General features: G+C 32.3%; 2 protein-coding genes across 2 annotated transcripts; both read right to left on the reverse strand.

The window, feature by feature from the left end:
* Positions 1 to 1,275: 1,275 nt before the first annotated feature.
* LOC127735276 (acanthoscurrin-2-like) lies at positions 1,276 to 5,746 on the reverse strand. Its single transcript, XM_052245402.1, has 4 exons — positions 5,688 to 5,746; positions 5,360 to 5,435; positions 3,544 to 3,926; positions 1,276 to 1,582 (listed from the first exon to the last, which is right to left on the reverse strand). The coding sequence occupies exons 2-4, from the start codon at positions 5,427 to 5,429 to the stop codon at positions 1,562 to 1,564; spliced, it is 474 nt and encodes a 157-aa protein (XP_052101362.1). The 5' UTR covers positions 5,430 to 5,435; positions 5,688 to 5,746; the 3' UTR covers positions 1,276 to 1,561.
* Positions 5,747 to 14,067: 8,321 nt separating this feature from the next.
* On the reverse strand, positions 14,068 to 25,665 carry LOC127735275 (ARL14 effector protein-like). Its single transcript, XM_052245401.1, has 3 exons — positions 25,535 to 25,665; positions 20,939 to 21,066; positions 14,068 to 14,533 (listed from the first exon to the last, which is right to left on the reverse strand). The coding sequence occupies exons 1-3, from the start codon at positions 25,661 to 25,663 to the stop codon at positions 14,296 to 14,298; spliced, it is 495 nt and encodes a 164-aa protein (XP_052101361.1). The 5' UTR covers positions 25,664 to 25,665; the 3' UTR covers positions 14,068 to 14,295.
* Between the last annotated feature and the right edge of the window lie 2,269 nt (positions 25,666 to 27,934).

The following is a 27,934-nucleotide window of genomic DNA, read 5'->3' on the forward strand; positions in this document are numbered from 1 at the left end:
CAATGTTGAGGTGTGTTCCTCTACAATTCTATCTCCAAAAGAAGTTGCAGGTGAGAAAGTACTCGATCGAATTTGTAATTTCAGTTTTTAGTTTTTCAGTATAATACTTACGTCACACGTTGACAATGTTGTTGGCTGCTTTGTCAGCAAGTGCAAATACAGAAACTTTTTCTATGAAAGTTGTTTTAAATCTAGATATCTGTTAAGTAGAACTGTTTTGTATAAAGTTACTTTCGAAATGTTTATATGATAATCTTCTAGATTCATGGATTTTTTAAAAGAAAGAATTCAATGATTTTTATCAGCTTTCTCTCTTCTTCATCCAGATTTTCATTCTAAGAGCACTGTCAGGGATTTGATGTGCATTCTATACAACTGTGTATCTTTTTTGAGAATATTTATTTTGGAATATTTTAGAAGAAGAATAGATAAATGTACAATTTTCTGAAATTGTTTGCAAAAATCTTAACAATAAAATCCATGACATGACCAATTTATTATAACATTGAATTCCTATAAATCCCTTGTAAGGTTGGAGATGGATTCCGCTTTCATATTAAATGGCTCAGTAAGCAATTCATGCATTCATATTATTTTCATTCACACGTATACTAGTACTTGTGGACAAGATACTCTTTGGGTGCCCCTGAGTGGGAGTACCCTGAATGACCTCCAATGTAGTTTAATTTTGATTTATTTTTCATCAAACGTTATTTAAATTTTTTTCACTTGGAATATACGTTGAAGTTACTGACAGACAGCATTTGAGATATTTGCCGGTCGACTGATATGTATCTTTGTCACTATCATTCTGGAACAAGATTTTTTTTTAAATTCAATGTTGATTTTTTTTCTAACTTTTAATGAAAACGATTTATTTTGTTTCCTTCCCTTCGGGAGCAAAATTATTTTCAAGAAATTTAGAATTAAGCAATTTATTTTTAATAAATAAAAACAATCCTCCACAACAAATAAATGGTCGGCACGTAATGAGCAAAATGGTCCACACAAAAGAGTCCAATTCAACAGGCTTTGTTTTATGTATTCATAAAAATGTAAACTAAACTCTGATGGATAGTTTTCTCATTAGCAACCATATACCACATCTTCTTATTTTATATAAAGTAGGCTAGAATATCAGAATGTGTTTTGTTAAAGGTTTGCTAGTTTATTTGTATTTTGAACATCTTTAATCTTTATTTTTTTAAAAGAGTCTGTGCAGTTTCTGTGCTTTCATCTAAACGTGTAGTTCATAAGACATTAATAACATACAAATAAAAAAACGTATATTTATTTACAAGTAAAAAATAATTCTGTGTGTACCCGTTCGATATCTGCACTCATTGTCTTACTAAAAGCACTATATGTTTGTGAAGTAAGACAAACCTCTTCCCAAACCGGCTGGGAAAGCCACGTCAGTAAGATATACCATGTTTACATATTCAGCGTATTTCCGAAGAAGTCGCATTCACTGTACAACAGTTAAAGCCTTTACATTTTTATTATTAATTACTAGATTTCTCCGATCTTGTTGGTCAATGTTTCATTGTCTGCGATCCACTTAAACCAATGGTCGAAGCATCTGGAAGAAAAAAGATGTGATAAAGTTAACTGAACGTTTTTTTTTTTTTTTTTATATTTTGGACATACAAGGTCACAATTGAACATACCGCAACCAACGACAGCAACGGAATTACAGGCTCCTGATTTGGGACAGGCACATACAGATAGTGGCGGATTGAAACATATATGTGAGCGCTCAACCCTGGGACAATAGTGTAACAGCACATCATAAGAACAAAATGTAAAAATCAGAAAATGGTTTGACTCATTAGATCGTCACAAAGCACAAAAAGAAACCAAAATAAAGAAAAAAGACACTGAGTACTCGCAGTTACTGAGAGCTAGTTCAAAGATTATAAATAAATCATGTTCTCCCAGACTAAAGTATCAACCACTTAGATAGGTAATTTCAAATATATGTCTGTTGATGCTATCCGGTCTGATGATAAATTCCACTGGTACTCAGAAGCGGTTATGTAAACTGAACGTATCTTGACATATCGGATACAAATTGTCACAAAGAAGATCACAAAACCCTTATATATATTGACAAATTTCCTTTGCGGAAAATATCACTGCCAGAGTTCTTTTGAATGACCCCGCCATCGAAACTATGTGGGTACCTTTTTTTATTTTAATAATAAATATCAGTAAAACATTCTATAATGTGATTGTTAACAAATAATCGAGTTTGATTTGATTTGGAGGATTGCTTAGACAGTCTATTTTCAAATTATATCTTATCTGATAATGTTATCCGGTCTAATAAGGCTATTGGTACTCAATTGAAGTCAGTATTAAACTGATTTCCTGTCGCAAGACACATGCTTCTGTGATAAACTTCATCCGGAACGCTTGAGAGCAGAAGTTAAAAAAACAAATAATAAAAAAAGTTGTGGTATGGGTATCCACCAGAAACATAAATGACGTAGATGTTAGCAAATATTGGTCATCATACGGCCTTCAACAATAAGCAAAACTCATACCGTATAGCAAGCTATAAAAGGCCCAGACATGACAAAATGCCAGATGAACGATACAGGGTTCTTGAAACTAGTGTCCTTATTTAATAGAGCATACTTATAATATGAGGTAGTATGACTGTTAATGGGGGGAAAAAAACAATCCGAAAGATACCAAAGTCAGAGAGTTGTCATTATTCAAGAAGGTCGATAATTTTTCTTATATACCTAATTTGTCCGGATATTCTACCGCCAGCTTCTACACATCGATATCTATACGAATGATTGACCTTTACGAGTATATTTAAGCCCATCATTTCATTGCGGCACAATTGTGGAATATTTTTAGGGGTAAATTTCAAGTTTTAATAATATTATTTTCTAATAAGTAATAACTATATTTGCTGTCGGACAACGTATAACATGATATGTAGAAAATCTTTTCTTACGCTTAGAAAACAAATAAATGCACTTGCATTAAACAAGAATATAGAAGTTACTGATAAAAAGCACGAGCTTTGTGTGCTCCGACATGTCATTGGTAATTACCCGTATATAATTTAATTTTGGATGTAACACGTCTTTTGATTGGCTGAAAGTTTTTTGTCTATCAGCTCATAGACATAAGTTTGTCATGTGACCATGACGTCATCAACGTTTTTTCATGATTTACTCCATAAAAATGGAATTAAGAATTGAATTATAAGGAATGACTGTAATATTTTTTTTTCTGTCTATGAAGAAATAACATTTAAAATGTGGTACACACTACAGTCATTCCATAAATAATATTGGTGACATATTCGTCGGTAAAACTTTTCAACGACAAATAAAGACCGGTTTAATAACGTATGCTGCTTCCTTGCTTTGTCTTATAGAATTGATATAATTTCATTGAATTAACCCCATATTGTTTCCAATCAAAATATTTCGCTTCTCTTTCTGCTTCAGTTTAAACCACGATAAAACCTAAAATATGAAATGATATATGTATATAAAGAGCAATTAAAATGCTTACATTTACTGATCGTCTTCGTCTTAATGATCGCCTTTTACGTTTTCCGGCAAAATCATATTGTCCACCTCCGAAGCCTCCTCCTACACTTCCTCCTCCTCCTCCTTGTTGCATGTAACCACCACCCATTCCACTGATTCCTCCCATTCCATAACTTGGCATTCCACCCATTCCACTCATTCCACCCATTGCTCCCATTCCATAACTTGGCATTCCACCGTATGCAGGATATCCACCATAACTGTCATAGCTACTTGATGATTGTTGTGGAAGTTGAATGTAAGTTGTTTGTGGATCGCTTTTTCCTCCGAAAAATGAATTACCCATAAGCTTTGGTCCAAGTAAAGATCCAGCTCCAAACATTGCCACAAGAGGTAACAATGCAGCTATAAAGAAATAAACATTTGTGTGAGTAATTAAACTTAAGAGGTAAGTTGCAAATTAAAATCTAAACCCTATAGTTCACTCTTTAGCTCTAAATTATTCATTGAATGAAATGTAATGGTCACTAACGAACTTGGCTATGAAGAAGTAGGTTATGCTATGTTCTGGGAGCCTAGGCCTATACCTATGAACAATTGGTAAAAACGTCAGTGGAGTTTACCGGCGCAAGGAATAACCCGGCAAAGAATCCAGATAGTTCTTCACGGATTGAAATACTTTTTTTTAAGTTAAAGCATTGGTCTATGAGTCAAAGCAAACTTTGAAAACCAATGAATATAACCACATGCGTTTGTTCCCTCGTAAGTTTATCATCTAAACATCTATATATTGCAGGAGCTTAACCTGCAATCGCAAACTAATTGGGATAAGAGTTAAGATATTCATGCCGGTGCAAAGGAACAGCATAGATATCCCTTTTGTAGGAAACCTAGAGGAATAATAACCCTGTATTTAAGGTTCGCGTTTCATTTTCAAATCGATGAATTAATTTGATTTAAAATTGGAGATAGCCTCGTTTACTAGTATCTTATACTATAAAATATTTTACTGGCTGTTTTTATAGGACTAGGAACGATATCTAAAACCTATATGTTTTCTTTGAATATTTAATAAAAGCTACTTTATAACATTTTATTTCAAAAGTCTATGGTTTAATTTATTCAATTCACATTGCTGTGGTTTCCCCTACATTGTCCTTAATTGTAAGGGAAGGCCGGTATCTTTACTTTTTTTTTTAAATTTACCATGATAAACTTTCTATCGAAAATATGAATCAAAACTCTATACGTCATAGTTTAGAGCCATAGCTAACTTAACATATGTATAAAAACGCAGCCACGTCCGGTCAAAATATGGACGTCGGTCGTTATTTCAGATGCCTCGTGTAGAGTGAGTGCCACGCTCTCTGCACGTTAAGAACCCTTGCAACAACTTTTTGATGGTCCATTGGTGACCTGTTGCAAGGTAAAACTTCTGTCCATATCCAATTTACCTCCATTTTCCAGTGGCAGTCCAAATTTCCCGACCTTCATCCCGGACGCCCCCTATTACATGACCTACCTATTGAATTTATTGTTAATTTGTTCTCGTCCTGAAAATACATGAAATATTTGCCACTGGACTTTAAAATTGACTGAACCATTATGTGTTTGTAAAATATGGCAAATTTCATCTCTTGTATTTCAAATATCACAGTTAGCTGTTTGCTTTTAAGGGTGTATGTCCTGGTGAAACACAATATTGCTATATATGATCCAAGTAAATGATGTTTGAAACTGAAAATCTAAATAACTGAAAGTCTAAATGTGTAAACATGAAGAAAAAAACATTTAAAAATACCAACTAAATCGCTGCAAACAAAAAATATCATACTTACGGAGAGGAGCACGAATTGGTGTTATCAATATCGCTAATAAAAATAGTCCAAGGAAATATGCTGGTTTCATTGTTGTCTGTAAAATAATTGTATGTGATAATTAACATACATAAATACGACAACGATACATACTTGTTTCTTATATTTCAATGATATTTTCTCATTCATTCGTCTACTCAAATTGAAATTTTTAATTCAACTCTTTCTTAAGTTTGAAAAGAATTTTAATCGAAATTACAACTTATCTTCAATAAACTCGAATACAATGTGGTGTTTCTAACTGTTTTTTAGAAATTTAATACAAAATAGAATTTCACAAATAAAGTACCTGTATACTTTGAATCAACTTGATTATATGGTAGGAGTCCTTAATTCTGAATATTCTAAGATTGGTCATACAAATATATAAAATAAATAGGAAGTTCAGAGACTTATCATAAAAATTATAAGAAGCATTAAACCAATCAAAATTCGAACGATAGTTGTCATCCTTGATTGATGAATGGGAAATATATAGAACCGCGGGTGTGTTTACCTTAAACGGCACGGAAACTCTCGTACTTTGCATAGTTATGAATCGTGAGAACATGTACATGCATCTTTATTTCAGAAATATCAAATAGTTAAAGGTATAACTTTAAGTTCATGTGTGTATGTTTTAATCGTCCAAAGCAGTCATTCGTATTATTATTTTGAGGATAGAAGCATTTCTATATTTATGAATTACTTAAGTATTAGTGAGTGACGAAGCAGACATAATTGAGTTGTCAATTGACCTCCTACAAGATGTTAATTAAGGTGTTGAAACGACAAACATTGCAAATTCGTAGTAGTAAACAACAATCAAAGTACTGACGTACTGTTAACTCAGATGAACCCAAGATCTGATGGCTGGCGAATAAATCATACAGAGCGCCATTTCCCTGCAGACTACCAGAAGAAACTTCCAGTTGTTTTCTTAGGCGAGTGTCAAAAATTTCAAACATTTCAGCGACGTTTAAGACGATAACATATTTGATATTAAACCAATTGGCTAGGTTCTGTGGGCACACAGAGTTGAAAGGAACAATATAAAGTTCAAGTATCTTTTACAATGTTTATAATAGCAAATGTTTTATTGGCAAAATGAATTGTTCAAACAGAAGAAATAAAGCACAGACGCCTATTCTAATTCACTAAGCTTAATCAGTAGTGGGTCCAGTGACTATTAAAAAGAGGGAATGGTTACTTGTAAATAAGGGGAGGAAGAAGGAATTATATCATAATGATTTTAAAGATGTGAATAAGTAGATATTCAGTAAAGGTCAGCGGTTAAGCCTCCTAAAACAAATGATTAACACGCATAGACATCTATTGACTTTTTTGGGATATTGGATCTGAGCCAAATTAAATGTTCCGTCTTTTTTTCAGTTAACTAAGTTTAGGAAAAAATTCACATATAACTACAAAACAGACAATGAGTTTTGAATGATCCATTGGTATCTTCCGCCTCTTTTTAACTGAAGAATTAAGAGTACACGGTCGCGATAATCCAATATCCATAATATTAAAAAAAAAACATTTTTCATATTCAAATAATAATTTCAAGCACTTCATATCTTTTGACAAGCATATAAAAAACCAAAAATAAACTCCACTTAAGTCATCTACCTAGTTAAGGGTCTTAGCACCAATGTCTGGGAAACAAGGTTTATTTTTAGATGAAATTAGACTTTGAAAAAGATTTCATGCAGAAACTGCGAGTCCTCGTAAATCGTTGTGTTTGTGCTTGGTATCGATCTGAGTCAAACCATCTTCCATAGATTTTACAGTTTGTTAATTCGCTCCGGACGTACCAAATTTATAATGAGTTATTTCCATTTTTAGCACTGGGCCGATACCGTTGCTAGTGGACTGTTAGTCGCCGAAGGTATTATCAGAATCGACACAAATCAAATAAAAAATTGAAATTTTGTCTTCGACACCAATATTTTGCGCTGAAAAAACTTTTTTAATATATATTGTTGAAAATTTGTGATACAATATTATATAGACTTGTCCTACCACATCTTTTGATTTATTGTTTATCTTTAATATTCGAATACTAGTATGTTTTATTTATCAACTTTCAGATTTTGACCATGCGAAGTGAAATAGGGAAAACTGACCCTAACTCTTTATAAGAAAATGCTATTTTTTATTTTCTTGTTCTAGTGTTGTGCTACTATCGATACCACTGTCCCCGGTAAGGAGACAGGTGTTTGTCTCTGAATTTTTTTTATCTATATACTTTAATGTTAAATAAAAGTATGCAAATAAAAAATTTCAGAGGCAAATGCCTGTGGGTAAGGGTGAGACGTGAACACTCACAAACATGTTAACCCGTCAATTCTTTTTACACCCTTGATTTTTGTCTTTTGGTTGATAGTTATCTCATTGGCAATCACACAACATCGCATTACTTTTATTATTTTAATTAAAACAAACCCTTGTCACATTACAGGGACAGGAAGATGTATAAATACTGTCAACATTCTGTTAAAGATTTAATTAGCTTTAACACTCATTTTCTTCTTTTTAAAATAATACCTTTTTCAAAATTGTTGAAAGACATGTCTTGATAAAATTAAAAAAAAAGTGAAATGGCATGTCATCAAGGAACCAAATGTATTGTAAACTGACTAAACATATCCTGAAGACCGGATAATTCTGTCATGTTAAGACACAGCTTAATTTGGTGAGATATGTCTTCCGTCATGTCATAGATGTTTGTTATGTTTTCGACTACTTAATTGATTAAGAAATCTTTTGGAATAAATTCCCATCAGAGTCATCAGATGTTTATTTTTATACTTACTAGTACATACCGATAATAAATCGTGTCACAGATTAAATGACGTAAAAGCACAACGTCCACCACCAGTGATGTCTTCATGAAAAATTATTCAAAATGTGTGCTTATGATTCAACACTAATGTGTTGGAGATTATTGAAAAAGACAAATGTATTATACTAGGTATTACTACCCGAGTCTATACTGTAACTACCTCAGGTCAACATTTGGACTTTACATAAAATATGTGACTGTAAATTTAGAAAAAAAAATCACTTAAAACCATTTAAGATACATCTACTGTCAAAATAGCGTTAATTCAGGAATTGTCAAATGTTTAACTTGACAAAAAATTAAAAATCCAAGCAAATTATAAGTGGCCTGCACTTGAGCCAATCTGATTGAAATGCGGATGTGCAGTCCGCATTTCAATCATATTGCCTATATACCGGGTTAAAACTTGGTGTGAAGTGCGTACATACGAGTATATTAACAGTCTCTCAATAGCAACAACGAATAAAAGGGGTATAAGAGCCTCAAACTATGCAAATCTGCCGCTTTCCTTTCAAGCTTTCGTGACATATAAGTGATTAACGTTTGGAAATATTTTTAAGTTATTAAGTTTTCAATTACTATGCGAAAGTATGTAGTGTTCAACCAGAATGTTGGAAAACACAAAATTGGAGAGTATTAATCCAGAGACATGTGTAGTACCCGTAGTATATATGTCTCTGGTTAATCCTAACAAAATGATGTTTAATTCACCAAAAAGTGCAATAGGAACTTTTAAAACTTTTCAAATTTCAATTCACACCTAGGTATTTTTAGCGTATTTTAAAATTATGAAATAAAGTTATCTCACACAATTGAAACTAAAATGAGAATCATTTCGGTCATGTGATAGAGATAGAGATTTGTATCGGGTAGCAAGGACAATTTTATCCCTATACTCGCATCAGAGAAAATGACTGGACTGCTGTTAACCAGTCCATTGTACTGGTCACTGCAAAAAAAGTAATTTTACTGAAGTGGCGGATTCAGGGAGCGTAGAGGGCGTACGCAAGATATTTGATTTTCATTGATGACTTTGATACCGTGATGATGTATTAAACTTTTTGATCTTAATCAAAGAGCATTGTTATTTGTAAATAACTATCAAGAGTTGATGATGAATTTCAGTACGTAGAAAGATGAGATATTTACAACATAGCTTGTGCAACCTCTAACATGCATTAATTAACAACGGAATGAAAAATAATTGAAATGCATAGGAAATGTAGATGCATGTTATATTACGACAGAGACATTGTCTCTGATTACGGTTTTTAAACTTTCCCAAATATCATAATTGTCATGCTTTATTGATCTGCCTACATCATGTACATATCAAAATGGTTTTTGACATTTAATACTTGTATAGCATAAACCCGGTTGTTACATGTAGCACAAATTGTGTTTCTATCTTTTTGAATTACTTTTTATGATGTCTGAACCTCGGACATCATTTAAGTTATACTATGGTTCAAATATGGTGTCTTTCAACAGTACAGTAAAAAAGTTGGCTGATGTCGTCAACTGAATACCCCACTTTTTATTTCCATTAATTTAATTATTTACTCTTGTAATAATTTGAACAAAATTTGGAGTGTCAACGTTGAGAGATTAAGGGTATCATTCGTGGAAATTAGAATAGACCTCACCCAAACACAAAAGTATCTTGGAAACAATAAAATCCAAGAAACCTTCCCAATAAAATCATGTTCTGTAGCCTAGATTTCGTGATTTCATAACAAACAGAAAATAATTGATAGACAGATATGAAACTCACTCACATAGTACAACTCAGCATCATGGGGGTTTTATATTTTTTTGGCATTTTTTGTCCATGCCTACAAAGATCTACAAATCTTGACCTTATTTTTGTAACAACGTTGTATAATATGTAGTTCAATATAGATCAAGTTCACATTTTGTTTTGGTTGACCAACTTTTTTTACATTTACTGCCCATGAGCAGTTATTCATGTACTATATTAATATCTAGTAATTATCTCATCAGGCTGAAAGATCTTGAGGGGAATAACCATTTATTTATTATCATTTCTGTAATACAGGTACATATACAGGTACATATGAGGACCCTTTGATCCTCAAATGGCTATAATTTAAGAACTAAAATTAAAATAAATCTTTATGAAAGAAGTTAAGATAAATCGATGTTACAATGGGAATATTTTCTTATGGATGATCCAATTATGCTACATTCTTCATTTTAAAATTAGTTGATAAATGCACTAAATGTTATTCAAGTAGGGTGCAGATGCAGAAATTTCTTTCTTGCTGAATTGTTTATGACTGAATAATGTGTTAGAAGTCTCCCAACATTCTGAATCGCTCACCTGGTAAAAAAATGTCTTTTTGATATTTAATTTAACCTGCACTGCAAATTTATGTTTGTAATTTGTAAATCTTATTTAGTGATATTTTTTAAGATCTTGAATTGATGATAATTTTTACTGTTTGCATTTTATACCTATCTAATAAAGTTTACAATATAATTGGCAAAATTATAAAAAATAAACTGTTAACACAGAGATATGTCTCGCCTGTCAGCATATAATTTAGAATAAAAGAACAGAGTTCCAATGTCCCCCGCATTGCAAATATTTTATCTATCCAAGGTACAAGGGCAATAACTAAAAAAAGCACCTTTTTTTTTCATTCTTTAAAACTTTTTATTTATATCCTAAGAGAAATGAAGGCTTCAGAGCAAATGCAATGTGATTTCCATTATAATTTATATTTCCAAGGGGCATAACTCATTAAAAATATTTGATCAGAACTTATTTTCGAAATGGTCAAAGACATTATTGATATAAACCTATGATATAAGTTTCATAAAATTTAAGCAAGAATTGAACACATGAGAGCGATAACATTGCAATTTGTATCAGAACTTATTTTCGAAAGTGTCAAAGACATTGTTGATATAAAACCTATAATATAAATTCCATTAAAATCTGGCAAGAATTGTACAAATTAGGGCGCTCATCAGACAATTTTTCATATAATTAATATTTCCAAGGGGCATAACTCTTTTAAAAATTATTGATCGGGACTGATTTTCAAATTAGTCCATGACATTGCTAATATAAACCTATGATTTAAGTTTCATAAAATCCTGGCAAGAATTTTACATATGAGAGTGCTAACAATGCATTTCTCCATATAATTTATGTTTCCAAGGGGCATAACTCTTATAAAAATAAGTGATCGACACTGCTTTTTCCAACTTGTCCAAGACATTGCTGATATATACCTTTGATATAATATAAGTTTCATAAAAATCTGGCAAGAATTGAACACATGAGAACGCTAACGATGCAATTTTCCATAGAATTAATGTTTCTAATGGGGATAACTCTTTAAAAAATAATTGATCGGCACTGATTTTCCAAGTCATCTAAGACATTGCTGATATAAACCTATGATAAAAGTTTCATAAAAATCTGGAAAGAATTGTACAAATGAAAGCGCTAACGATGCAATTTTCAATATAACTGTTTCCAAGGGGCATCACTCTTTTAAAAATAATTGATCGGTACTGATTTTCGAACTCGTCTAAGACATTGCTGATATAAACCTATGATATGTTTCATAAAAATCTGGCAAGAATTGTAAATGTGAGAGCGCTAACAAGACTGGACGGACGGATGCCCGGTATGTCCACGTTGCGCGGGGACAAAAAGGCAATCTGATGGATAGCAACATTGCGTATTAATTCAGTCGCTGGACCATGATCTTGTGGGCAGGGCCTAGAAATGGTCCACAAACTGAGATGTACTGATAGTAATGCAACTTTATACAAAATATCATTGAATGTCACAAGTAGTTCTTATCAACTGAATTGAGCAGAAAATCTAACATTAAAAATTGCTAATTAATTCAATGTCACTTCACCATGACCTAGGGGGTAGGGCCTCAAAATAGTTGTCAATCAGATATGTACTGATAGCAATGCAACATTATATTAAATATCAATCATCTATCACAAGTAGTTCCTATCAAACTAACTTAAGCAGAAAACTTAACAATTGTTGACTCCACTGCTGCAGCCACTGCCGCAGCCGGAAAAGCAATCCCTATGTCTCGCTTTTTCGACTTTCGTCACAGGCAAGACAAAAATGTGTAAAAATCATCATGCAGGGGATATAGCTTAAACAAGAAGTCGGTTGACAATTTCGTCAATGTTGACTTAATTGTAGATATTATGGGCTGAGCAGTTTTGCTAATTACTATTTCTCTCTTTTTAAGTTTCTGCCAAAAAAGAATGTAAAATGGATATAATAAGCCATCTTTTATGGGCAATAACTCCTCCAAGAGGTCAATCGACGATTTTGATGGTAATACATCTGTATACCAAATATCATTGATTTACCTCTAATGGTTCCCCATAAACTGATCTAATCATAAACTAGTACATATACAATATTAGGTCAATGTCAGAATGAGGCTGAGAAACTGTGGAAGGGCAAGGTTTTACTGAGCCCTTCCCCAGTTTTGTGCCGAATACAAAAAAGTTTTTATTTTTCTGACATTGACCTAATATTGTTTTTATAATGCAACTAAAATTAATATATTGATAGCTATTTTAATTGTAACACAAGCTTCAAACTTATTTTCACGCCTAAACGAACCCCTGGTTGTAGAAAAAGTGATCCATCATGAAATAGACATTGCACAAAATATAGCTTTGTTACTATATTTAGGAAATAAACACAACTAGTTGCAGTATAAATGTAACTTATCAAAAGTTTAAACATCAATAGACCATAACTGAGGGGACGGGGCCATATAATCTCCATGAAAATGAAATGTGTCAATGCTAAAACAACTGCAAACCAAATACCAGTGGTTAAACTGACCTGATTACAAACAAAGCCCGCCTCCAGTTGCAGGAATTTCTCGCTGTGTTGAAGATCCATTGGTGGCCTTGAAATGTTTTCTGTTTTTTGGTTGGGTTGTTGGTCTCTTTGACACATTCCCTTTTTCCATTCTCAATTCTATGTAAACTAAGCAAAAGTTTCAAAGTCTATGACTGAGGGGGCAGGGCCAAATAATCTCCATGGAAATGAGATGTGCCATAAACTGACCTAATCACAAACTAATACATTGTTGACGCCACCGCTGGAAACAGCACGCCTGTCTCCCTTTTTTCGACTTTGTTGAAGCGAGACAAAAATTGTATGTTGCCCTCTAGATGTCTTTTGGTTGTTTATGTCATTGAATTCCTTTTTATATACTTTAATTTACGTTTCCCATTTGTTTTTATTGCTCACTAAAATATGAAACAAGTTTATGGTTAGGAATTTGATTCATAAAGACTGGTACACATTGCAAGAATTTTATAAGCACTCATGATCATGTTTAAAGCGGTCATATTCTTATGTGCCTGTCCAAAGCCAGGAGCCTATAGTCCAGTGGTTGTTGTTGGTTGCTGTCTGCCATGACTGATTTTGTTGAAATGTATTTGCTTAAATCAGGCTGTTCAACTATGACATTACCATGGTAACAGTACAATTTAATTCAAAACTGTTGAATTAAATTGTACTGTTACCATGGTAATGTCATAGTCACACTATGGCCTATAAATTTAATCATTTTCTATTAAAGTCTTGTGCCTACATACATCTTATTGAATTAAGTGATGATTGCATAATTTAAACTGTTTGGTGTTTTGCCAAAAAAGTGTTTTATAAAACCTTATTCAATTTTGTTCATCTTTCATGATGGATACACCATGGATAGCAGGCATCACATGTTTGTAAATCAATGCTAATGTGGAAAAGGTACCATGAAAATGACTTTATATTAGTATATAAGTACTGACAAATAACTACTTTACAGACTTTTATTACAGTTAATATGTAAAACATTGTTCATCTTGCTACTACAGCTTTCTGAACTCATCAGAAGCGGAGGAACACAGTTGTCCTTTTCTTTCCTTAAATGCATTTTATTTTGATACTATTCATCACCAAATTCTATACATTCTCATGTCTTCTGCTCGATATTCGTTCTCTCCAATAACACTCAAAGTTGAGAATAAATTTGAACATGTCCTGTCATGTGAAGGAGGGAGTTATTTCTTCAGGAAATTGAACAACTGTTTTTGTACCTTCAATTTCTATTGATTCAAAGATGTAGCGTCTACAACATCGACATTCTTGTCCACATTTTTCTGATCCACATTTAGTACATGGAAAATGGCATCCTGGGCAATTCATACTTAAACAGTCACAAATGTCATTACTGTTTTCAAGATATAATCCTAATTCATCATATACTTGGTTCTTTTTTATACTGAAATGATAAAAATTTCAAGGTGATCAACCTGTAGAATATCATTATCTTACCTCTGCTATAACATTAATTTCAGAGGAAACCTATTTACAAGAAAACAGTCATACAACATTTCTGAAAGAAAGAATAAGTTTTCAAAACCATGCATAATTAATATTGAATAGTTTTCTAAATCTTTATATATGTTGTGTGTACAATGTGGGTAATTTACTTATACTACTGTCGGTTCAGTCTTTTAAATACATGTACTTACATTGTAAACCAAACACATGTACATTGTATACAAAAATCATTTCTAAAAATTATTCAAAAGAATAATTTACTAAAACTAACATTGTAATTTGACTTTATCTGTACAAAATCTGATTTTATTGTTTAAGTTTAATGCATGATTAAACATATAATGGTATCCTGGATAGCATTTCACAATAAATTGCTTCGCCGGGCGCAGCTGGATACGACCGCAGAGGTCCAACCCTGAACAGTTGGGGCAAAAACGGACATAATATTCGCGCTTGATACAGGTCTGAATTTGGATTGTAATTAAATATTTGACACATAAAAGGTTTTTGACACAGAATAACTGTAGTCAAAGAACTTAGAATTGGTTATATGATTTGAATTTATATTCAATTTTTTGCTTTTGTGCAATACACTTTGCTGTTGCGAATTGACCCCCCCCCCCCCCCCCCTTCCCCCCACAAAAAAAAAATAATTTACCCCCCCTTTTTTTTTTGCTTTTGTGCAATATACTATGCTGCTGCGTATTATAAATTTACCATAGTGCTACCTTAATCTATTTTATAATAGAATTTAAAATATGGTGTCAAATCTTTCATATGGATTTTTTTGTAAAAAAAAAAAGATGCAACATTTGCAGATATTTTTACTGGTCTTCCTTTATAAATATGCATTTCTTCAAACATAATTTAAAAGCAGTGTAAGGGAGGTAATCAAAACGTTGTGTTTGGATTACCTCCCTTACACTGCTTTTAAATTGTCTTAAGTAATTGCTCATTAGGGTGCTATAAACAGTTTCGTATAAAAAACAAGGGGTATTTCCCCAGTGAGATTTACATACTGATGGAATACCCTGCTATTTATATACCACTGAATGAAAAATTTGATTGTTTTTTATGTTTAATGTGAAAAACATATATTGAAGTTCAATTAAAATGCCACTTTTGTCAAGATTTTCAAAAAAAAAAATGTTTTTGTGACTTCCTACTATATGGGAGGCAACTCCATAAACAGCTGATTTTCACCCGTTGCTAAAAGCACTTTTTCTTGTCAGGTAAGATAGCGACTCTCGGAGCAGGAAAGCATACCCTGAAACTTCATTATCTAAAATCAGCCGGACAAGCTCTTCGAAATACACCTTATTAGAAATATGTGCCCAGGTTATTGATCCATGGGCCCAAAGGTGGTATGTTTTTACGGTTTTTTACAGGGAAAATGCCTCATTTGCAGCTTATAACTTGTACCAATTTGCATTTTAAACCAAGAATTGTTGGAATTATTTTTATTTATTAAAAAAATTCATGGAATTATCTTTCCGTTGATGTATAGATATCTATATAACTATGAATATTTGACTTCTATATGATGGGTCCAATTGTTCATGCCCTGTTACATAATGACTTCACGTAAAAAACTATTGATTGCACCCTTTAGGCCTCAGAAATATGCACAAAAAATCTAATTTTTCTGTTTAAGATTTTTCAAGACAGCTTAGGTGCAGTTTTTTTTCAGCATACACATATCATTTGTCATTTTTGTGACCATTTATGCTCAATTGCAAGTTACTCTGGGTTTATTTCATGCATAAACAGTATGTTATTGAGTCCAACGAGAAAGATAATTTTACCATGCTTTTTACAAATTTTTTTCAGAATATTCAATAATAGTTGCATATAATTTTATTACCATTTGTTTCATGACATGTCCAAAGCGTATGAAACTGAATTTTCAGATGAAGAACAGCAATATTTAAAGTCTGAACTTTTTCACTTTAATAATATTAATGGCTGTCATATTTGGTATGGAACATCAAACGCAGATGGATATGGCATTATAAGACCAACTTTTCGAGGCAAAAAGCAAAATTTCACCGTACACCGCCTTCAATATTTTTTGGCAAATGATTGCAAATTTTCTAATATCAGTCACCATGTTTCACATTTATGCCACACAAAGAAATGTTTAAATATTGATCATTTATCCTTGGAACCTGTTATAATAAATATCGAGAGTGTAAACCTTTTAGTACATGTCAAGGACATAATGGTTTTAAAAACTGTATATTCTGAGGTAAGGAAAGAAAAAACAGTTCAGTTGGTTTCACATTTTAATTATTTACATTGATTCCATAGTTATGGATTTCATTTATATCATTACAACGGCTACTATACATTGAACCTAGTCTTACTCTTCTGTTCTGTCTTTTACACTTTGCCAAAAATTTTTGAATTTTATATTTTGCTGTTTTTTTTCTTTGAGAATAGTATATCTTTTCGTATCATAAATTTAAAGAACGGAGCACATTTAGAAAAATTAAGTCCAAGAGATTTAGCCAATAAGATAGAAGATTTTCCAGTTCTAAATGTAGAGGAGTGACATGCAGAATGACATAAACCAGGAAAATTTCTTTTATGTAGTACAGATTTTGGAGCATATGTGAAGACACGGTGATGCAAGCTCTCGCATTGATTTGTTGTGTGAAGACTAGAAATTTTATTTAAAACATCCAAAGAAAGAGACTTATTTAATGCAGATTCTATTTTTTTGTTGTCTACCACACTAAGATTCAAATAAACTCCATATGGCAAGAATTTTGTATTATAAGTGTCCAAATGTGCACAGCAGGCTACAGAATTTGAAACAAGAGACAATATTTTTGATTGCTGACTGTGCTAAAGTTGCAAAATTATGTTGTTTACTAATTTTGTGAATGCGCACTAACTTGAGCCTAACCCTTGATCTAATGCAAGTAGCCAATCTTTGCCGAAAAAAGTCTCTGTCATAACCAGGTTGTAATTTAGAAAAAGTTAAATTTTTTATATACTTTTGAACAGTGCGAATCGATGTACAAAACATTGATAGTACCGGATGGAGTTGCCTGACTTTTTTCCAAATTCTCTCACAACTTTACTCAATTGAGCACTTGCATCACTGGTCACAGATTTCACTTTTAAAATTTTAAGATCATTCATTTTTTGTAAAAAAATTTCGGCAAGTTTGCCTTCACTAGAAGAAATGGTTTCTTCAGAACTATAAGTTTTCTTACATTCATTATGACTACAATTAGTTTTCTTGTTGCAAAGTTTGTTAGTGGTTGACATTGTCATAAGTAGATTAAGTCCAGTATTTTTTTCAATTAGTGGGCAAAAGGACTGTGTACCGGCCTCATATCCGACTTGGTTTCTGTTGTTATAGGCCGTGTCAACTTCATTTTCTTTTCCTATGCAGTGATTAAATTTTTGAACAAATTGCTGATTTTTTATCATTGCCGCTTCATTTAATTCTATCATTTTGTCACATTGTTTGTTGACATTTGTAGATATTAACTGTAAACTTGGTACCTTGATGTTAAGACATGCTAGGGCCATTTGTAAATCTGTTCCACCCATTTTTGTTTTTAGTACTGCAAGAGTCATTGCCTCATGGAGGTAACCAGCAGCTGGTCCTCTGCTTTTTTTTTCACATTCAGTGTAAACTTTACGGGACCTTGTGTCAAAATGGCATTTCTCACAAATGGCACGAAGAGAAATACATAAGCCCATGCGCTTTGAAATAGCCACATCTACTTTTGAATGGTTCCTGCACCTGTGTTTTATGCACTTTTTTTATAAAATCTTTTTACTTTGAAAAATTTACTATGATGTTTTCGGAACAGTCCTCCTGTTCTTCAGTTTCCTCCTTATGGGAATGACGAGGCCGCAGTCTTGTTGGCAATGTATTTGCTGCACGGTTATGCTGTGTCAGTGCAGCTTCATAAATTTTCATTTCAGGTTTACTGATTCTGATGTTTGCAGCATTTGAAGGATCTGCTTCAGCACCTAATTCAAACTGTAACTTATTGTTCCAAGGTGTGTAACCTTTGTTGAAGTTATTTTTTTTTTCTCCTCAGTTTTTTGTTTTTCCTCCTATCTTGGCCAGGCATTTTGAACTTTGTATTTTAACTTTGTTTCAAATGAAATATTTTGGTCTGCTATTGATGACCTCACAAATGTCGCTATGACGTCAAGATTGTCTCAATGATGTTAATAGACAATAGCAGATTTATTTTATTTACATATGTTGAGAAAATTTTTATAAAATTGCCAAGTGCAAATGAAATATTGTTTAATCTTTTTATTTTACTTTCTTCATTGTGTGTGAATTTGCAAATTTGAAATTAAAGGATTATCTCCCCCTTGACCACAAATGAACTCTATAATATAGAGGTGTGTATTTTTTATTTTGTTGATAATAAAATGAAAAAAAGTTGATTATTCATGGTTCAATATGTCATATTAGAATTTCTTTACTAGGTTGACTGTCGTTTATTGTTAGATATTGGCTTTTTCATTGTTATATGTTTTATTATGTTAAAAATCCTGGTTTATGTGTACACCATTTTAACCATACAGTGCAATTATATGGCCAGAATTCATTGTGATTGACCTTTTCTAGAAGTTGAAGTCTCTGTTGATCATGTTATCGATTTTATTCAACAGAAGAATGAGTTGCAATAAATAATGTCTTCACAGATTTAATATTCAGATTTTTCATCTTATTGCCTCATAGAAGGTTTGATGCATTGCATACTGAAATGACAATATCTCAGCCATTTTTACACCAAAATACAAGTTCAAGGCACCAAAATGCCTGAAATGACACTGGGTTTGCAACTTGATGCACAAATGGATTATTAAAAGACATGCTAACTGGTTAAGGGTGCTATAAACAGTTTCGTATAAAAAACTAGGGGTATTTCCCCAGTGAGATTTACATACTGATGGAATATCCTGCTATTTATATACCACTGAATGAAAAATTTGATTGTTTTTTATGTTTAATGTGAAAAACATATATTGAAGTTCAATTAAAATGCCACTTTTGTCAAGATTTTCAAAAAAAAAAATGTTTTTGTGACTTCCTACTATATGGGAGGCAACTCCATAAACAGCTGATTTTCACCTGTTGCTAAAAGCACTTTTATTTGTCAGGTAAGATAGCAACTCTCGGAGCAGGAAAGCGTACCCTGAAACTTCATTATCTAAAATCAGCCGGACAAGCTCTTCGAAATACACCTCATTAGAAACCTCAAATATGTGCCCAGGTTATTGATCCATGGGCCCAAAGGTGGTATGTTTTTAAGGTTTTTTACTGGGAAAATGCCTCATTTGCAGCTTATAACTTGTACCAATTTGCATTTTAAACCAAGAATTGTTGGAATTATTTTTTATTTATTAAAAAAATTCATGGAATTATCTTTCTGTTGATGTATAGATATCTATATAACTATGAATATTTGACTTCTATATGATGGGTCCAATTGTTCATGCCCTGTTACATAATGACGTCACGTAAAAAACTATTGATTGCACCCTTAACCATTACTTTATACATAATTTAAAAGCGGTGTAAGGGAGGTAATTCAAATGATAAGTTTAAATTACCTCCCTTATACTGCTTTAAATTATGTTTTGTACTAAAGTTATTGTTCATTAACCAGATACCCTTGTTTTTTTTCCCTTTTTTGCCCTAAACGGTTTTAGCCATAACCCCCCAAAGCAAATCCTAACCATCCCTTTGTGGTATGGAAACTTGTGGTATAATTTCAGAGAGATCCATACACCATTCCACAAGTTATTGTCTGGAAACTAGAAAAATGCTTATATGGGCCCCTTTTTGGCCCCTTATTCCTAAACTGATAAGACCATCACTCCCAAAATCAATCCCAACCTTCCTTTTGTGGTTATAAACCTTGTGTTTAAATTTCATAGATTTCTATTTAATTATACCAAAGTTATTGTCCGGAAACCAATTGTCTTCGGACGACGACGATGACAACGACGACAACGTGATACCAATATACGACTGCAAAATTTTTTTGCGGTCGTATAAAAATGTGTATGATAATCTTACTTTTCATGCTTGTTGTACATTAAATCGTAAGCATTTACCCATTTAGATTTTTTTTAACCTCAGATTTTGATGTAGAAAATGATTTAATCAGAAGTTTACATGTACAGATGGTAACTGTTACTTGTAAGTCAATTTGTAGAGGATTAATATCTGTGGAGCAAAAAATGAACAGTCGAAAAACAGAAAATGCACAAATTTTTATATCAAGAAGCTGTTGCTTTTAAACTACAATTGCACGTAATTGGATTTATCTGAATAATAAAGTAAACAAACTTTTCTCTGTAAATTCTTCTGTTCATTTTCCTCATTTCCCTTGCACTTCTCTCTGGATCAAAATTATCCATAAATTTTCCTGGATTTGCAAAGGAAAGGGATTTTAACTCTTTTGCTACAGTTTGGCTCTGAAAAAAAAAGGTCAGAAATATATAATTTATAATTTCAATCTGTTAGTTAAACATGTAAACTAACATATTCAAATTCTGTTACTAGCAGGACAATTATTCCAATTGTTGAAGGCCGTACTGTGACCTATAATTACTCTTATTCATATCAGCGTAATATAAACTCTGGTGGATAGTTGACTCATTGGCAATCGTACCACGTCTCCTTATTTTTATATTGTAAAGATCCATATCTTATTATTATTTACACAAATAAACTTACTTTTTCTCTACAGAGTTCAGTCTAACAGACTCTTCCCCCTCTCCATCATCTATAAGATGCATTAGAATTATATTTTTACATTAAAATCTTGTGAAAAATAAATAACTTTACTATTTCATCAGGGCCTAATCTAGGATTTTTGAAAAGGAAAAGTGACTTCTCCTCCCATGAGAGAGTACGGAGAAGTGGTCAACTTCTTGGAGAAGTGAAATTATTGTTTCGGTTGCGTTGTACATGTATTTTAGTGCTTACAATCTATCTGGCTGATATCCAGTTGAAATTAAACAAAAGAAGTGAAACTCTTTATTTGAGAAGGTAAAAAAGGCTAAGTTGGTATATTTGAATTGTTTACATCTGTTACTATGGGCTTTAAAAGTTTAATGTAGGTGCATAATTTAGGATTTTATGCATCTTATATATATGTTTTACTTAAATCATAGTATGGAGCTTCCAGATATTTGTTAACTTTAAAATTGAAGACAAATTTTCACAAAAGAGTCGATTGTGGTAGGTGTAAATTCATGTGGATCTTTTTTGTGCATAAGCATATATATATATAAATTTCGCCAATAAAAATTCCACAGAGATATAAAATTGATCTTTTTTAAGCATTAATTTGCATTTCTGCCCCCAACAACAGTTTTTTTTTTGAAAAAACCCTAAAAATGGGCAATAATTTCATCGAAAAGGGAAAGTCGAGTACACCTTTTTATGTTCAGGCGTGTTTGAGTTGACTATTTTGTCTTGAAAACATATAAAGCAAAAATATTTGATACATCATATCGCTTCAGATTCTATTATTTTATATATTTGGGCTACATGTACAGGTTGATATAATAACATAAAAAACTTACAGTACTAGAAAATGTAATATATGGGTCAAGTGAAATACCTTTCTAATGAGTCATAACAACAGAGCTGGTGATTCAAACAAATTTTACTGAAAACTCTTGACAAAAGACTTTACAAGTGGATATCTTAAAAATGCATAACTTAAAAAAATAAACTGCTTCGCCGAGCGCAGCTGGATATGACGGCAGAGGTCCAACCCTGAACAGTTGGGGCAAAAATTGACACAATATTCAAGCTTGATACAGGTCTGAATTTGGATTGTAATTAAATATTTGACAAATTATAGGTTTCTGACACAGAATAAATGTAGTCAAAGAACTTGAAATTGGTTATATGATTTGAATTTATATTAAATTGAAGATTTCTTGCTGTTGTGCAATACACTGTGCTATTGCGCAATACTTAGTAAATCTGTTTTTAGACTATATACAAAGAATTTGCAAAATAAATAGTGACCCCCAATTTTTCTTTGGAAAATTGACAATTTCTTAAATTTGATGGAAAAAATTACCAACCAACCCCCAAAAAAAATAACGTTTGAAGAAATTTTCTTTTAAATTTCTTAAATCTTGAGGGAAAAAAATGCCCCCCTCACCAAAAAAAAATAATGTTTTTTTACCCCCCTCCAAAAAAATAAATAAATTTGAAGAAATTATCTTTTTTTGTAAATTGTGGTACAATTTAAGAGACATCCACACAAATACACTTAAACACAAGTTATTGTCTGAAAACTAGAAAAATGCTTGTTTTAGATCCTTTTTGGCCCCTAATTCCTGAACGGTTTAGGCAATTATCCCCAAAATGAATCCCAACCTTCTACTTGTGGTATTGAACCTTGTCGTACAATTTCAGAGCAATCAAAATACATATACACAAGTTATTGTCCTGAAACTAGAAAAATGCTTTTTTTGGGCCCCCTTTTGGCCCCTAATTCCTAAACAGTTGGGACCATCACCCCCAAAAACAATCCCAACCTTACTTTTTTGGTATTGAACCTTTTGTTTAATTTCATAGAGATCCATACACTTAAACTAAAATTATTGTCTGAAACCAAATGTCTTCGGACGACTACGATGTGATAGCAATTTTTTTGCAGTCATATAAAAATCCATTTTAATGGGGGAATTATCTAGGGTAATGCGTCTTCAACCTCTGAAAATTTTTAGTCTGCCCTTCCACAAAATATTAAATCAGAATTTTTTTTTTAAACTTTCGAAAATTCACCCTAACAACTGATTAGACAATAGTTTTAAGTTGACTTAAGGCGTAAAAGTACATGAAACAATGCTTAATAGCTAGTACATGTAGATACATTATCTTTTAAAATACAACTGGCATATAAGGATTGTGATGAAGCTATGTAAATAAATTTATTGGTTTTCAAGAGCCAAATTGACAGGGCATCATCCCTACAATGGCTCACATTTTTACGATTGAAAAAATTAGGTGGCGTAATGGGGAGATAATTTTGACGAAGTAGAATCTTGACTGCTATGACATATATATATATTAACAATGATTAAGGAAATTGTTTAAAATATGCAATAAAAAATATACCGGCAGTTTTTTTACATGATACTGTATATATTGAAAACTCTTAAATAGTATTGAAAATGTAGTTGTTATTCATTGTCATATCATTTGTACGGTAAATTTGAATTTGTTTAAATAAAATATCATGCATTAGTGACTCATGAGGATCTACCTCAATTCATTTGAAAAATCACTCTCAATTTGTATCTGACAGACTTCACGAATGAATTTTATTTTTACAGGACATTCCGTCTGGTAAACAACCTAGCTTTACCAGACCGAATGAAATTTTACCAGACCAATTTTTTTACATATAATTGTATATTATCCGACAAAATACAACAAACTTATGACTTCTTGTGCCCTACTCCTCTCCAAAATGCACAAAAACAAAGTCATGTGACAAGAGTGTATATTTCGATGAAAGTTGTGCACAATTGCTTGAATGCATTTCAGTGATAAAGAAAAGTAATGTCACATTTTATTGGATTTTGACATGAAAATTATTTGTGAACTAAAAATAATTTAGAGTTTCTGTATAAAATATTTCCTGTATCTTCTTTCATTTTCTTAAATCTTTTGGTTTTCAATTCTAGTGTTTATATTTCATAGCTGTATTTTGTGAACCTGCTTGGATTTTTTATTTTTTTATTTATTGTATTTGATCGGCAAAACCCGGGATTGGCCTTATCCAATTCCCGGAATCTGATCCGGTATTGTCTACATTTCCGGTTGATGGCAGCCATTGTTGTTTTTGTCAGTCAGATATGTTTTTACTCGGATTTACACATTACTTGTTGGCGATTTTCGGCATAAAGCTAGCGGTTGAACAAAATAAACATCGTTGTCATGAATAATAAAGATGAAAATGAATTTCGAGATCGTTTGGGTATTTTGCTCCCAAAATTGGGAAAAATGTAGGGTTTTTAGAAAAATCCATGAAAAAAACAACACTGGACATTGGGACCGGAATTCAACAAAATTTTACCAGACCAATCCATTATTCATCGGATTTGTCCGACGGTCCGACGAATTTCGTGTAGTCTGATCTGATATCTTGGTTTTTTTGTTATCAAGAACTGCTTCAGAGAATGATCTGGGCCTAATATATTAGTTAGTATAATAGTCCCAGGAATGATTGGGCAATTTAAAATATATCACCATTTGTCATAATTTTGTAAAACAGTATTGAATGTCTAGGACATCACGTCAGTTGTAATTTGAGATTCCATGAAAGATTATAGACCTATATATGGAGATATCTACCAGTCACATATCAATTAACTGACAAAGTACTAATTTTTGTTATAAAAGAGACTAGAAACAGTCTCTTGGTTTCCCGTATAAATAGTTTTGAATATGAAGTCAGTCTGCTGGCGAGATTTATCATTTAGCGATTTTCAAAATTTTTTGGCAATTTAAATCTTCTTTTCAGCGTCAAGATTTATGACCTGATTTTATTGATATAATTTCAAATGAAGTAGATATCAACATTTATTTTACTTTAACTCTTAAAGTAGTCCGAGTCTGTTATGGTCCGAATTTGTCAGTCATCTGGGAGTTGATAAACTGACAAAAGCATCCCTCTTACAAGTTACATAATTTATCTTATTGTTATTAAATTGTGAAATTTGACAACTAAATGTCCACTAAAAAAATATATTCATAAATTATTGCCGGCTTAGTATCGTGATCATGCAAAAAGAACAAAAGATAATGTTGAGGAATAAACTGTAAAGGAAATTACAGGGGAGGTAATATGTGGTCTCTCTTTAACATCTTAATTCGCCGTTTACTAGCATAGAAAATTAGAGAAAGTACCCAATTATCATCTTTTGAATCATTCGAATTCGAATTTCCATCAATATATTCTCTGCTAACGTCATCCGTTTCCATGATTGTTGCTTTTAAACTTCTGTCTGACGATTTGCTCCTGCTTCTAGTCGCCATCATTAAATATTGGGTAATGCTAAAATGTGTTAATAACTTCCGAACTGAACATTTTTTAGTCGGGAGGGGCGGGGACTTTATGGTATAGTAGTTACATTTATAGCCAGACAATTGGACATCAAAGTTAAATTATTTTTTTACTAATAAATGACTATTTTCTATTTTGTTGTTGGGTTGCTGTATCATTATTATAGGACATACTAGCACACGACTAAACAAACAAAATCTAAGCTATAGAATAGAACGTACAGAATAGAGTATTCAATTTTTTCCAAATTACAGGACCCAGAAAGAGCTTATAAATCAGATACAATGATTGAAGTAATTGACTGAACAATAAGACATTACAACATTATATGTTAGGCAGTGGCTATTTTGTCGGCGCCGGCAACTGAATAGATAAGTATATGCTATTTTGCTGGTTCTGGTTAAGGGGAAGCCAATTTTGCCATTTAAAAAACGATTTTGTATACATATAGACTGCCTTTTCTAAAAATCAATATTATCTAAATATTTCTCTTTTTGAAAAAAATCTTTAAATGAAAAATAAGTGTCAAGTTTGCCTTTGTCAGTGTTCATTTTTTGACAATTTGGATGATTCCAATATTTAAGAAAACTGTCCGACACAATTTATGTTTAACAAACTTACATAAAGTACCAAGCTTTTGATTAAAATTCGGTATTTAAAACTCTTTTTGTATAAATTATATACTGAGAAACCATGCATCAGTGACTTAATTTAGACAAATGTAATTGTTTATTACACATACAGGCATCATATAATCCATATTTCAAACCTCCAAGTCTATGACAATATTTTAACATTGATAAGACAACTGTAAAATAAATAGGAAATCAACCAAGTTCTGACATCATAGCTATATTACTTGCTTTTTTATTAACACCAAGAATATGTTTCATAAATTTATTATGTGAGTGACCTTTCAGTAGTATCCTTAGAAAAAAAACCTTTTCTAAAATATATTCATTTCTATAATGCGTAATGCACATGCAGCTACGGTGTGCATTAATTACTATCTCGGATATTTTGACATAGTTGATCAATTAAAAACATTTTACAACTTCATCGTTTCAAAATACAAAATTAAAGATATTTAAAAGAAGACGGTTCCAATGCATGCCCCCCCCCCCTCCCCCCCCCCCCCGCGATGCACATATCTTATTTGTCTAAGGTCAATAACAAGGTCAGCGCTGAAAGAAATTGGGGGGGAAAGGGGGGGGGGGGGGTACTTTAAAACTTCATACAAATATCTTATAAAGAAAAGTAGACATGAGATCGCTAGCAATGTTATTTTTCATATATCCTTATTTCCAAGGGGCATAACTCCTGTAAAAATAGTTGGTCGGCACTCTTTCAATTAAGACCTTGCTGGTATAGGCCAAAGTTTGATATAAACTCCACAAAAATCACATAAAATGAAGATGTGGGTGTGCTGACAATGTAATGTTCAATATACACTTCATTTCAAAGAGACATAACTCGTTTAGAAATAATACATCAGCGCTGATTTTCGAACTCACGCAAGACATTGCTGATGATAAACGTCTGATATAAATTCCCTCATGCAAATCTCTGATGCCTTTTCCGAAATTGGCTATACTTTATGTCCTTTTTGATTTGATCCGCTCTTCAACATTTGTATTAGATTTTGGATATTCAAATATTTTCGCCTCGAGAATCATTAAAGAGATATTAATTGTCGAAATGCGCACCTGGTGCATTAAATTATTTAGGTCTGTAGATTTTACTATTTCATAACCATTCTACAAGAAATGTAGGTGTGAAAGAGTGCCTACAATGCAATATTCTATATAATTAATATTAACAAGGGCCATATTTCTGTTAAAAATAGTTGATCGGCACGGATTTTTGAACTTGTCCTGTTGATATAAAGATTTTATATTAATTTCAGATGTGTACACTTGAGATTGCGTGCAATATTATTTTAGAATTGACTGTGATTTTTAAAAGACACAAGTTACTCCTGTAAAAATAATTGATCGGCGCTGATTTTCGAACTCGTCTAGATATAAACTTTCAATTTAAACTTCATAACAATCCTACAAGAAATGTAGGCTTGAGAGCGCGTTCAATGTAATTTTCTATGATAATTAATATCATTAAGGGCCATAACTCTTTCAGAAATAGTTGATTGTCACTAATTTTCGAACTTGTCCGATCCATTGCTGATATAATTTTATAAAAGCTGGCAATAATTGTACATATGAGAGCGCACACAAGACCGGACG

Source organism: Mytilus californianus, unplaced genomic scaffold (genome assembly GCF_021869535.1).
Source record: "Mytilus californianus isolate M0D057914Y unplaced genomic scaffold, xbMytCali1.0.p SCAF_3, whole genome shotgun sequence".
NCBI classification, from domain to species: Eukaryota; Metazoa; Mollusca; class Bivalvia; order Mytilida; family Mytilidae; genus Mytilus; species Mytilus californianus.